General features: G+C 38.6%; 1 protein-coding gene across 1 annotated transcript; it reads left to right on the top strand.

The window, feature by feature from the left end:
- The first annotated feature begins 6,433 nt into the window (after positions 1-6,433).
- Positions 6,434-11,731, top strand: LOC124855686 (cell cycle control protein 50A-like). The gene is made up of 7 exons (XM_047345685.1): positions 6,434-6,916; positions 8,322-8,441; positions 8,820-8,927; positions 9,013-9,106; positions 9,245-9,391; positions 9,486-9,695; positions 10,702-11,731. Exons 1-7 carry the CDS (start codon positions 6,668-6,670, stop codon positions 10,893-10,895), a joined length of 1,122 nt encoding a protein of 373 aa, XP_047201641.1. The 5' UTR covers positions 6,434-6,667; the 3' UTR covers positions 10,896-11,731.
- Positions 11,732-13,095: the final 1,364 nt, after the last annotated feature.

Raw genomic sequence — 13,095 nt, 5'->3', positions numbered from 1 at the left:
CTGCCTATGACAATTCAGTTCTTTTCATAAATATATTTCAAAATAATGCAGCTATCTGCAGAATTATAAGTTTAATACGTTTTATTTAATCTATTGAAAAGATACAATTTGTCTAAGAAACGGAAACAATATTAAACACAAAGATAGTAATATATATATATATATATATATATATATATATATATATATAATTTTTTTTCCAGTGGTTAAGATTAGTTAGGGAAGGGCAACTAATTTTGTCTAAAATTTGATTTTACAAATACGAAGCTTAAGACTGTGTCGAATTATAAACAGCGACCAAGATATGGTTTTGCTCCTAAATTTGGTTTTCAAATCAGTGAGGAAGTCATTTCAAAATGGAAACACGATGGGTTACAAAAAGAGCACTTGTCTTCAGTTTTAAAAGACAATTCCAAATTACATAATTTATTTGTTAAAATTCTGAATTTATTTTAAGAAACATTAATATTGTTATGGAGCATATAAAGGGAACAGAGAATAAAGTGCTAACATGGGCTTGCTCTGTGGATCTACATGTAACAGGTATTCTTGCTTACTAGAACCTATGCATCTTCTAAGATTAGGATGTCCTCAAAAATATGTTTGGAATTAATTAATGAATTCATTTTTTAGTAAGATCTTCCGGAATTCTTTATCCATTTAAAAAAGCCCAAGGCAATAAAACGGTGGGCCAACATCATTTCACGTTGGTGAAAGAAGCATTGCGTTGGGTGGCGAAGTTTTCGTTCAAGCGGGGTATCAGAGAATAAAACATGCCATAAATCCTGCGGGGAGAGCCGTAACTCCACTTCGACCGTATGACAACAGGGTTGTTTTAAAGCGTAGTTCAACATTTTCTTCTGCAACTAAGTGTAGTAAAACTGCTGAAACTAAGATAAGGACTGCGCTTTACAGCAAGTGACCTCTGGTAGGTTATATTTCTCCTTCGCGTATTTTGTTGTGGACAGATATTTTTGATAATACTGGTGGGTCGTCGCTGATTTCAGGTTGTACGTCTTCCGGTGAAAAAAAAAAAACATGTAATTGAGAAAGAGGAATACTGCCAGTGTTACCAGGTGAGAAATGTAGAATTATCGTACTAGAGACATACAATTATCGTATTTTGAGGGAAATTATCGTACACTCGTCATAACCAAAATAACATGTCTGTTGATGAGTTGAATAGCGTCTAACAGGAACTCGCAGCTTTGTGACGTCAGTATGGAATGGATTTACCAACAGCTGCCACAGGGCCGGGCTCGGCTTCTTCTTCTTTTCTTTTTTTCATTCCTCAATCATGGGCGGGCGCAGTGGACTATTCAGCCAATCATGGCCGTTGCTCTGAGGCCAACGCATTCACGTCACTCGTAGGTCACATTTAGAAAAGCACGATTGGCTGTAATTTCCGGCATCTGTTTCGGAATCCGGACACAGATGCCTTCAGGGTTCACAAAAAAACTCCGACAGACGTTGGCGATAGGCTGCTGACAACTGATTACAACCACACATTCATGGAATGGTCAAATTATCGTACATTTGGCATTTTTTTTAGGAATATTGATCGTACATCGTACAGAGAGCAAAATTATCGTACAAATACGATAATTATCGTACACCCGCAACACTGAATACTGGTTCTTCTTCTTCTTCTTGTTGGTGTTATTGGCGGTTGGCAACAAACATTTAGTAGCATTATCGCCACTTACTGGTATTGGAGTGTGGTTCGTGTCGGTCTATCTATTTATATATATATATTTAATTCTACAAATTAAATAAATAAATATATCTTACCTATATGTATATATACAAATAGACATACTTACACATTACATTGTATTCTACCCTTCTACATCCTCCATACTTTCACAATTTTATCTACTATAATCAAATTCTATGAAATAATTTTGTTTTCTTTAAAAAACGAATCACTATTTGTATATATTTACTCCCTAAATTCTTCCTCAAAATATCTAATAAATTAACCTTTTCCTTAATACCTTCAAACTCTCTTCTCATATATCTTATTTCTCTTTCATATTTATGACATTCTAATATAACATGTTCTATTGTTTCATATTTTCCACAGTAATCAAATTTACCAGTATCATGCTTTTGAATTTTAAAAAGTGTATAATTAAGTCCTGTATGCCCAAATCTCAACCTTGTTATCACTCTTTCCTCCTTTCTATTTTGTCTTCCATTTCTTCTTTCTCCTACTATCTTCTGAATTTTATAAAACCATCTTCCTGTTTTTCCTTCATCCCACCTTTTTTTCCATTTTTCCATCAGCTTTCCTTTAACAATACTCTTTCCCTCAGATTTACTTGTTTTAACTATAAAACTAATAGGATTTTGAATTATCCTCTTTGCTATTTTATCTGCCCTTTCGTTTCCTTCTACTCCAATATGTGCTGGAACCCACACAAATATAACTATCAAGCCCATTTTTTGTATTCTGTATAATATATGACATATTTCTAATAAAATGTCCATCCTACTATCTGATTGATTATATTTTAAACTTAATAATGCAGAGCTTGAATCTGAGCAAATTACTGTTTTTAATGGTTTTATATCTTCTACCCATTGTAAAGCTAATAATATTGCCAACATTTCTCCTGTGTATACTGATAAGCCGTCTGTAATTCGTTTTCCTATTTTTAGATTGAATTCTGGTACTACCTGAATACTGGTTTCTCCGCGCTCGTCTACTTCTGGCTGGGACATCTTCTTCTTCGTCTTCTTTTGTTTTTTTTTCTTTTTATTGGCGGATGGCAAACCAATTTAAAGTGCATTTACCGCCACCTACCGGATTGGATTGCGAATGTCAGTGATAGAGGGAACTTAATTCACTCACATTAATGATGAGTGTGAGTGTGCATACCCATACACACACACAAATTTGTATGCGTATGGATATGTAAGTACATATGCATATATATTCATACTTTAAATACGACTAAACAGCCTAGTATTTTTTTATTTATTAATTGATTCCTAACAGATTTTAATTGCTCTCCTAAAATATTAATTAAAGAAAGTGCTTTTCCCTCTCTGTTTAGAACCGAATTTAAATGCTGACATTCTTCTGAATATTTGCTACATTCTAATAAAACATGCTCCACTGTTTCCATGTGATTACAATAAATACAAGTCCCTGTTTCATGTTTCCCTATCCAAAAAAGAGAACTATTAAGACCCGTATGACCAATTCTAAGACGTGATATAATCACTTCTTCTTTCCGACTTCAATCCCTACTTCTATTAACCCCCACAGTCTTTTGAATATTATATAAATGCCTTCCATTATCATTATTATGCCATTGTTCCTGCCACACCTTAATGAGTTTGTTTTGAATAATAGATTTTCCCTGTCCTTTGCTCAGAGGAACATTTAAGTTAATACCATCTAATATCAAAGCCTGCTTAGCTAACAAATCTACTTCTTCATTTCCTTTGATTCCTACATGAGCAGGTATCCAGACAAATCTAACAGAACAATTTTTATTATGTAACAGGACCAATAAGTGATATATATTAAACAATAAATCTAATCTGCAAGATTTACCAGACTCAATACTTAAAATTGCAGCTTAACTATCTGATGCAACTATACAGGGGTTGGACAATGAAACTGAAACACCTGTCATTTTAGTGTTGGAGAAGCCCCAAAGAAGCGTACCACCCAGACTGTTGCATGCCCAGAGTGAAGCATGAGGGTGGATCAGTGATGGTTTGGGCTGCCATATCATGGCATTCCCTTGGCCCAATACTTGTGCTAGATGGGCACTGCCAAGGACTACTGAACCATTCTTGAGGACCATGTGCATCCAATGGTTCAAACATTGTATCCTGAAGGCGGTGCCGTGTATCTGGATGACAATGCACCAATACACACAGCAAGACTGGTGAAAGATTGGTTTGATGAACATGAAAGTGAAGTTGAACATCTCCCATGGCCTGCACAGTCACCAGATCTAAATATTATTGAGCCACTTTGGGGTGTTTTGGAGGAGCGAGTCAGGAAACGTTTTCCTCCACCAGTATCACGTAGTGACCTGGCCACTATCCTGCAAGAAGAATGGCTTAAAATCCCTCTGACCACTGTGCAGGACTTGTATTTGTCATTCCCAAGACGAATTGACGCTGTATTGGCCGCAAAAGGAGGCCCTACACCATAATAATAAATTATTGTGGTCTAAAACCAGGTGTTTCAGTTTCATCGTCCAACCCCTGTAGATCTATTTACCTCCTTAACATTATCAGTAAGGCACCATTTCAAAGCTAATATAAAAGCAATTAATTCAACTGAATAAACTGCTAGATGGTCTGTTGTTCTTCTTTTAATCATGACTTTATAAGGAGGGATATATACAGCTGCCCCTGTTTTACCACTATTTGGATCATTAGACCCATTTGTATATATCACAAGGTCTTCTTTAAACTTTTCGAAATATTCTTTAACTTTAACCCATTCTGGAGTCAAACGCTTTTTATGCATTTTTCCTATTTGCAGGTCAACTACTAGAGCCCTAGAGCCAGCCTAAGCATCCGGGGATCGGGCTGCCGAGGTCTCCACCTTTGTCCGCCGAAAAATCCTCTTTGCACCGGTCCCTCACGGTTCCCCCTGCAGGTGGTGGGCCCACTGGAGGATGGTCTCGCGTCTCTCGTTCGGGCTTGGCCCGGCTGGGTCCCGCGAGGAGCAACACAGCCACCAGGCGCTCTCTGACGAGTCCCGACCCCAGAGCCCGGCTTCGCCGTACCGGGCGACGTCACGTGCCTCGATTTTGTAGTGGTCATGAGGGGTTCTTGAACCGCTCTTCGTCTGACTCGTCACCTAGAGCCTGTTTGCCATGGGAGACCCTACCAGAGGCATTTAAGCCCCAGACAACATAGCCTCAGAGATCATTCGAGCACTCAAACCCCTCCACCACGTTAAGGTGGCGGTTCAAGGAGGGGCAGTGAAGATCAGCTCTTCCAAGTCCGTGGCCATGGTTCTCAACCGGAAAAGGGTGGCTTGTCCTCTTCAGGTTGGAGGGGAGTTCCTGCCTCAAGTGGAGGAGTTTAAGTAAGAACGAGATCCCGGATACAAGCGGCTGAAATGAGCTTCCTCCGTAGGGTGGCCGGGCACTCCCTTAGAGATAGGGTGAGGAGCTCGGCCATCCGGGAGGGGCTCGGAGTAGAGCCGCTGCTCCTCCACATCGAGACAAGCCAGTTGAGGTGGCTCGGGCATCTATACCGGATGCCTCCTGGATGCCTTCCTTGGGAGGTGTTCCAGGCACGTCCCACCGGGAGGGGGGACGACCCAGGACACGCTGGAGGGACTATGTCTCTCGGCTGGCCTGGGAACGCCTTGGGCTCCCCCCGGAGGAGCTGGAGGAGGTGTCTGGGTGTCTCTGCTGAGTCTGCTGCCCCCACGACCCGGTCCCGGATAAAGTGGAAGACGACGAGTACGAGTACGAGTACGAGGTGAACTACTGGTGTGATAAATAACCATGGTAGAATCGGTGACTGTGGAACAGTGAAACTATATTGAAACTGTGTCAGATCTAAATTCTGAGCTTTCATATTTCCAATCCATCCAAAACTATTGTAGTTAGATTTATGATGTTCCCAACTGTCCTGCAGTACAGCCTTTGTTGTATGACCATAATTATGCCCCTGAAGGTTTATCCAGTATATATACATTTGCTTCATTCTTCTTTACCTTTAAGGAAGTTCACCAGTCTCAACTTGTAAAACAGCTAAAGGAGATGATCTACAACATATTCTCAACCCCTGTGTTTGTTCACTATCAAGCTTCCTCAAATGACTATCAGATGCTGCCATGTATGCTACACAACCATAATCCAAGGAAGATCTCATGAGAGCCTGATAAACTCCCAACAGTGCACTTGAAGTGCCCCATTCCTGATCCGAAAGACATCTTAGCAAATTATTAACTTTTTTATATTTATTTTGAACAGATTCTATTTGCTGTTTCCAAGTAAGTTTTTCATCAAAGATGACATCTAAAAATCTCACTGAATTCACTTGTTCAAGCTTTTGATTCTAAAGATTCAAAGTAATTTCCTTATGTCTTCTACAAAAATAGATACCTTGAGTCTTAGCAAAAGACATTTTAAAACCCCTCATTTGCCCAATCTTCCACTTTCATAATTGCATCCTGCATCTTTTTCTGTAGATACATAACATTATGACCCCGCACCCAAAGAGCCCCATCATCTGCATATACAGATTTCCCTATACTATTATCTATTTGATCAGATATGTCAATTATTTTTATATTGAAAAGAATTGGCCTACAAACACTGCCTTGTGGGGTGCCATTCTCTGCCATATCTGGCCGGGCCATTCACCGGTTAATTGCTAAAGAGCGGGTATATGTGAAAGGGCGTCTACGCTTTTTGCGATGATGTCACCGCTGCGTTCCATCATTTCATTGGTCCGCGAGCTTCCGGCTTCTTCCTCTCGGTTCAGTTTCCCCAAACAGGTGAAACCAACACCATTATGAGTCCGAATCTGGATCAGATTTAGGCAAGATTTCACTCCTCTGAACACGGTTTTAGTTTCCCTAACGTTTCCCCCTGCTTGCCGTGCGGGATTACCGACTAACTTGCGGTTGTCAACTGTTGCGGATTAATTTTGCTCGAAGCGGACCGCAACCATGATGGCGTCTAGCTACAACGCTAAGGAAGAGGACGGACCCCACTCGGGATCTTCGACACACGGCGGGACGGAGGCTGCGAAAAATAAAAAACCGGACAACACAGCGTTCAAACAGCAGAGACTTCCAGCCTGGCAGCCTATCCTGACTGCTGGCACCGTGCTGCCCGCTTTCTTCGTTATCGGACTCATCTTCATCCCCATCGGGATCGGCCTATATGTGACTTCAAACAATATAAAAGAGTTCGAGGTACCTGTCTCCTAATCTTTTTAATCTTATTTTATTCCAATGCCACTGCTCCACATTTGATCAAACTTAAATTTTTCTCTGTTAGCTAAATTCTGTAACGACCTGAATTTAATACCAGATTTTTAACGTGGAAGAGAAAGGAAGCAGGTCAAACAAGTGCACTCAATTGTTTGACAGACAACTAAACCGTTGCAATTTTTCTACAACAAAAACAGATTTCATAAGTATTATGTTAATTTTTTATAGTGTAGGTTGTCTCTCAAGAGTTAATGGTATAAGATAATACAAGTTAGGAAAAAGGGTAAGGGCCATAGAAAACCACGAAGTATCATTAAAAGGCACCACAAACTATCAGGGTGAAACTATTCTTAACGCGTGGAGTCTGAATCTAGTATTTTCAGCTGTATATAATGAAAAAATAAGTATTTCCAGACTCCTCTGTGTGTTGAGGGGAAAGGGCGTTAGGGTTTTTCATTGCAGAACTAGGTGCCTAACTCTGAATATGTCAAATTGCTCATTTCTTTTTGCCAGGGATTATGGTTTTATATTCATACAAACAAGGTGAAGAGAAAATAACACAAACTTGGGAGAAGAAATAAGCCGAAATCATCTGATCTGACCACAAAAAACATTTGATTGTTGGATGCAATATTTTGCATGTTAAAACAAAAATAATCACTTTCTCTTCATTACTCATTATTACTACATATTATCCCCATGTGTCATGGGGATAATATGTAGTAACACTTTAGTCTGTGATGGATATTTTCTACTTGATGAAGCTGGCAGTATCGCCGTTGCCCATCATGATTTCTGGCTTGAAATAAACGTATTAACTCACTGTCAAGAATTCAGCCTTTGACGTTTCTGCACAATGAATTTCAAGTCATAAAATGGGTTTTGAGGCATGCACATTTTTAAAGCTTTGAATGCTTTGAGCACACTGATATTAAACCCTGCGCCAGGGGTGTCCAAAGTCGGTCCTAGAGGGCTGGTGTCTTGCATGTTTTAGATGATTCCCTGCTTTAACACACCCGGTTCAGGTGATTGCCTGTTCAGCAAAAGCCTGGTAATCAGGCTAATTTCGAATCAATGGAAATTAGGTGTGCTGAACAGGGAAACATTTAAAACATGCAGGACACCTGCTCTCGAGAAGCAACGTTGGAAACTCCTGTGGCCTAAACAATATAAAAATAAGTAGTGACATTTAACTGTTTTTACATGCATGACAAAATGACCTAAAAAAAAAATCAAATGAGGGGTTTCAAAATTTAAGTCTGGAATTTTGAAATGGAAAACCTTGAGGAACCCTGGTTGCAGCACCCATAATAATAATGATAACCAGCAGGTTGCACTTTTATTTATTTTTTTTCTTCTAATCTATGTTTTTTGTTCTCCATTTTAGATTGATTACACTGGTTTGGAGCTGGGCAGTCCATGCCATGACTGCTCCACAAACCTCACCTGGAACAGCACAACACCATGCGTCTGTGCCCTGAACTTCACATTGGAGCAGCCGTTCGAGGTGAGCTCATGTCCTGCATCAGTTTAGAGCAATATAGACACAATAAATAATTCAAGCCTTTGCATTCAATACTGCAAATGCAATTCTGCAATAAAAGAAGAAGAAAAAACACTTATTGGCCATTATTATCAATTTAGAGTCTAAAAAAGAACACCAAGGTCTGCCTAAAAGCTACTTTTAAATTGATTTATGTGCTTATTAATTATGCAGTCCCATTTTCAAGGGCTTTTATTGACTATACAGAAAGTCTACAGGTACTGGGTTTTATGTTTCTTTTTTTTGGATAAAACACGGGCCATTTCTCTCGTCTTGTCTACTTTCTTTTGTTAAAATGACAGAAGGGATGACCCAGATAAATATTTTCTCTCTTCTCAACAGAGCAATGTCTACATGTACTACGGTCTATCCAACTTCTACCAGAACCACAGACGTTATGTGAAGTCCAGAGATGACCGCCAGCTAAATGGTGATCCAACATCTTTAATGGTGGGATTTGTTTTATTTATTCCTACACATTTTGTAGAGAAACCAACCATTTTCAATATGCTGAAAAACCTTGTGGTTTTTTCAGAAACCCAGTAAGGAATGTGAGCCATACCGTACAAGCGCAGAGACAAAAGAACCCATAGCGCCATGTGGAGCCATAGCAAACAGCCTTTTCAATGGTGAGCCATGGCATATGAAACCATTTTATAAAAGTTCTGCACATAGCTACAATCTCATAATTTAGTTTTATAAAGGTTAAGCTTATTTGCCACACATCATCTTTAGAAGGAATAATCAATGAACCTTTGCCATTTCAGACACCCTGGAACTGTATTACATTGAACCCAATGGCACCACAACTGCAATTCATTTGGCAAAGAAGGGGATTGCATGGTGGACAGATAAGCATGTGAAGTTCAGGAATCCTGTGAACGATAAAGAAAACCTCACTGAACTCTTCAAAGGTGAGCTGTGCAAAGCACAATGCCATATGTCTTTACACTTCAGCTCACTAAATTAGTATTGACTGTGGTGGATTGGGCTTGCTCCGTCTCTCAGGCACAGCTAAGCCAGTGAACTGGAGGAAGCCAGTGTATGAGTTGGACCCGTCTGATCCTGAAAACAACGGCTTCATCAACGAAGACTTCATCGTTTGGATGCGCACGGCCGCTCTGCCCACTTTTCGGAAGCTCTATCGCATCATCCACAAGAAGCCGAGCACAACTTCGACTCTACCCAGCGGCAGATACACCTTGAAAGTCACTTACAGTATCCTTTACAATTCAGTCAAAGCACACGCTGTAAAAGGCCAAGATAAAACATTTATTTATTGATTTCATGAAGAGTCTTTAAGTTATTTAACCAAATATAGTAAAACAGAATCGCTTCTACCTCAGCTAGTGAACGAATTATAAAGACAGAACAATACAGAGTAAAACGTTTCAAAAATCCATTTGAGTTGCGCGTGATGCCCCAATTACAATATAGCTAAGAGTGGTACCAGGTGCAGCTCAGGAAATTAGAAAATCATTAAACATTCATTTCAGTTATTGAATTCAAAAAACAAAACTCATAAGTGTTATAGATTTATTTTGCACATTTAATTTTCATGATTATGTCTTACACCTAACAAAAAGCCAAAATTGATTTCCTTCAGATAATTAAATTATTACTTTCTGTACAACTCAACATACGGTCTGAATTAGAAAGAGAAATGTTAACCTGGACAAGTTTATTTATGTAGCGCTATTCGTTCCCAGATCAATGCATTGTGTCGGCACTTAAAATCATGGCAGAAAAACAAAAAATGTTAATTTAATGTTCATCCTCAAGCTTCAAGCACTAAACGGTGATCAGGCAAACGGTTCATTAGTGACATTCTTTGATTGTAAGGAGGTGATGAGCCTGTGACACAACTGAGGTATGAACTGAACTAGCTTTCAATTAGCTGTCAGCAACAACCAATAAAATGAACAGAAATAAACTCTTAAAATACAACTTGACTATTTTAAGAAGTCAGTTGTTGCTTGCAGGTCTTCCTAAGTGATATTAACAACCACTGATGGAACTATGCAACTACATTTGTCTTTTACAGTAAGGCTGAAGCCATTTTATTATTTGGGGCTCCAACAAGGTGCCAATAACAAAGCAAAAAAGTTTAATAGATCTTTAAAAATAAACAAATTTGGGTGAAGTCTCATTATTGTTTGAAAGTATTTCTTTCTTCTGGGAGCTGAGAATGCTCTGTCACTTTTCTTTAACTTCATGTAATCAGATTACCCCGTTCACAGCTTCAGCGGCCGGAAGCGTATGATCCTGAGCACCATTTCCTGGATGGGAGGGAAGAACCCCTTCTTGGGCATCGCCTACATCACCGTGGGCTCCATCTGCTTCTTCCTGGGTGTCGTTCTGCTCATCATCCACCATAAATACGACACCCGTAGCAACAGCGCCGATATTCCTAACTAAATAGCTGGCGTGTGGGGTCTTAAAGTCTGCGCATGCACCAAAGGACCTGAAGGGTCAGTTCTGGACTGCTTAGCTGTTTTAGTTCGGATACACTGTGAATGTCTGAAATGTCACATCTTAGCTGTGTTTACCTGTTCATCATCTGTGTGTTTTTGTGTGTATAGCTTTAATCTGGTCATTTTCTGTTATTTATCTCCACATCAAAGCTCTTGTTTTATTGGAAGGTTGCTTTGCCTATAGCTTATTTGAAGGATGTATGTATTGTTTAAAAGAGTTTGTTTGTATGCTCTGTTGAAACCAGTCCTGCTGCTGAATGTAACATTTTACTTCAACTTTTCAAGATGATCTTTTACAGAATGGGATATGTGTTGTGTGTGTGCTGTAAATGGTGGTAAGCATTAAAGTCTAACAAAGTATTTAATCCTGGGAAATCAGGTGGTATAGTCCTGGTATATACTCTCCACTCTAATTGATCTAGATACATTTATGCTAAGCCAATATTCTTGAATTGTGAAATGCTTCCTGAGAATGTAACATTATTATGATTTACCAATATATCCAGTATTCCCAATTCCAAGAATGTTGGACCATGTTTCTGGCTAATAAAACCACAATAATTCATATTTTTTTAATTTAGTTTGGCCTGAGTGTTAAATTGTGACAAATCTTTAATGTTGACCAAATGATATGCACTTTACAAGTATCACATTTGTTAGCTTATCCCTATTTTCATTAAATTTTCTTTTACAAGGTGTTGATACAAACAATAGTTATTTAAATTTGAAATTCTTGGGTTTTTTAAGGTTTGTAGGGTCCAAATAAACTGTCAATATCTTCGTGTCATTTGTATTTTTTTTATTATATAGCCAATGCTATATGCTGAATGCTGATAAACAGGTAATTTTTTTGAATATATTTAATGGTATCAGTTTAAATTCAATGGCACATTTATATATTGATACTGCTGTAATACCTATGCATCAGATTTTGTAAGCTTAGTTTGAGCTTTAAGACCAACTTATTTTGTTTTCTTTGTAGAAGTCCAGGCTTTTGTTTATTCAAAAGAGGTACTGCACTGGATGTCCACAGCTGCATATCATTAGGTTAGAATATCAGTAAAAGGTTTAAGTCATTTGAGTCAAAAAGGCAAACTTATACATACTCATTTCACACAGAGATAAACTACAAGTGTTTCTGTTAATATTGATTAATTTATACAAGTGATAAAAACCCCAACTCTTCTCAGAGATTAGAATATTCCATTTAACAAAAAAGGATTTTAAAGCACAATTCTTGGCCCACTGAGAAGTGTGTACGCTTCTTCCCATTACCCCTTCTTATCTACCCCACTTTCTATTAAAATGCATCGTTACTTCACTTTGATGAGCCAGCTCGTTTGGAAATGCCATTGTGTAGTTTACGCTCCGCAGTTGGAGGATTCCCGGTGATTGTGAAGGTTGTATCATAACATTTTGTATCAAAAATCAGTTGTATTGGTCCTGAATTTATACTGTTCTTTAGCAGCCATTATCATCAAAATGAACAAAAACAAACCTAAAATATATCACTAAGGAATCCACATAGGAGTTGAACTGAATTATTGAAAGACATTGACTTTTCAGTGCTTTAGTAAATAACTGAGGTGCACATGTATAAATTATGCCGGAGGGTTTGTTCTAATTTAGAAGTAAATCTGTCTGAGGATCGGATTTTGACCTACAGTGCAATTTAATTTTGAAAGCAAAACCCTGGCAACAGGTAGTGAAAGATTACAATGACAGAAATCTATAAAAAAAACTCAACCGTAGGTCGGACTCCCAGGACCATCAATATCAATTCCTTTTAAACCATGGATTTTAATTCAATTCAAATATACTTTATTGATCTCTGAGGGGAAATTAGAATTCCAGTACAACCCATCCAAACATACATCATGAGAAAAGAGGCCACATTAGGTAAGTAGAGTGGGGAAAAAAAATTATATTTCACACTTTATCCTTAGCAGGATACAGTTTGAGATTGCAAAAAACCTCAGCACAAAGAAGCAACAAATTTACAAAACATCATGCCGGGAACAGTGAAGGTGGTGTGAGGAGTGCAAATGTTTATCTTGAGCATGTGTGTGTGTGCGAGTGAGTGTGTGCAAGTAAGTCCATTAAGCACTGTCACAGAGGCCATTGTCCTTGATGGTACGTTGGAA

This window comes from Girardinichthys multiradiatus, chromosome 19 (assembly GCF_021462225.1).
Source record: "Girardinichthys multiradiatus isolate DD_20200921_A chromosome 19, DD_fGirMul_XY1, whole genome shotgun sequence".
Lineage (NCBI taxonomy): Eukaryota > Metazoa > Chordata > Actinopteri > Cyprinodontiformes > Goodeidae > Girardinichthys > Girardinichthys multiradiatus.
The sequence above is the reverse complement of the archived record's forward strand: the minus strand, read 5'-3'. Positions and strand labels throughout refer to the sequence as shown.

Excerpts from the sequence above, each read along its gene's own strand:
- LOC124855686 (XM_047345685.1), top strand. The coding sequence starts at position 6,668 with ATGATGGCGTCTAGCTACAACGCTAAGGAAGAGGACGGACCCCACTCG. Across the intron at positions 9,107-9,244 it reads AGCAAACAGCCTTTTCAATG|ACACCCTGGAACTGTATTAC; the intron begins GTGAGCCATGGC and ends TTGCCATTTCAG. Across the intron at positions 9,392-9,485 it reads CCTCACTGAACTCTTCAAAG|GCACAGCTAAGCCAGTGAAC; the intron begins GTGAGCTGTGCA and ends TCCGTCTCTCAG.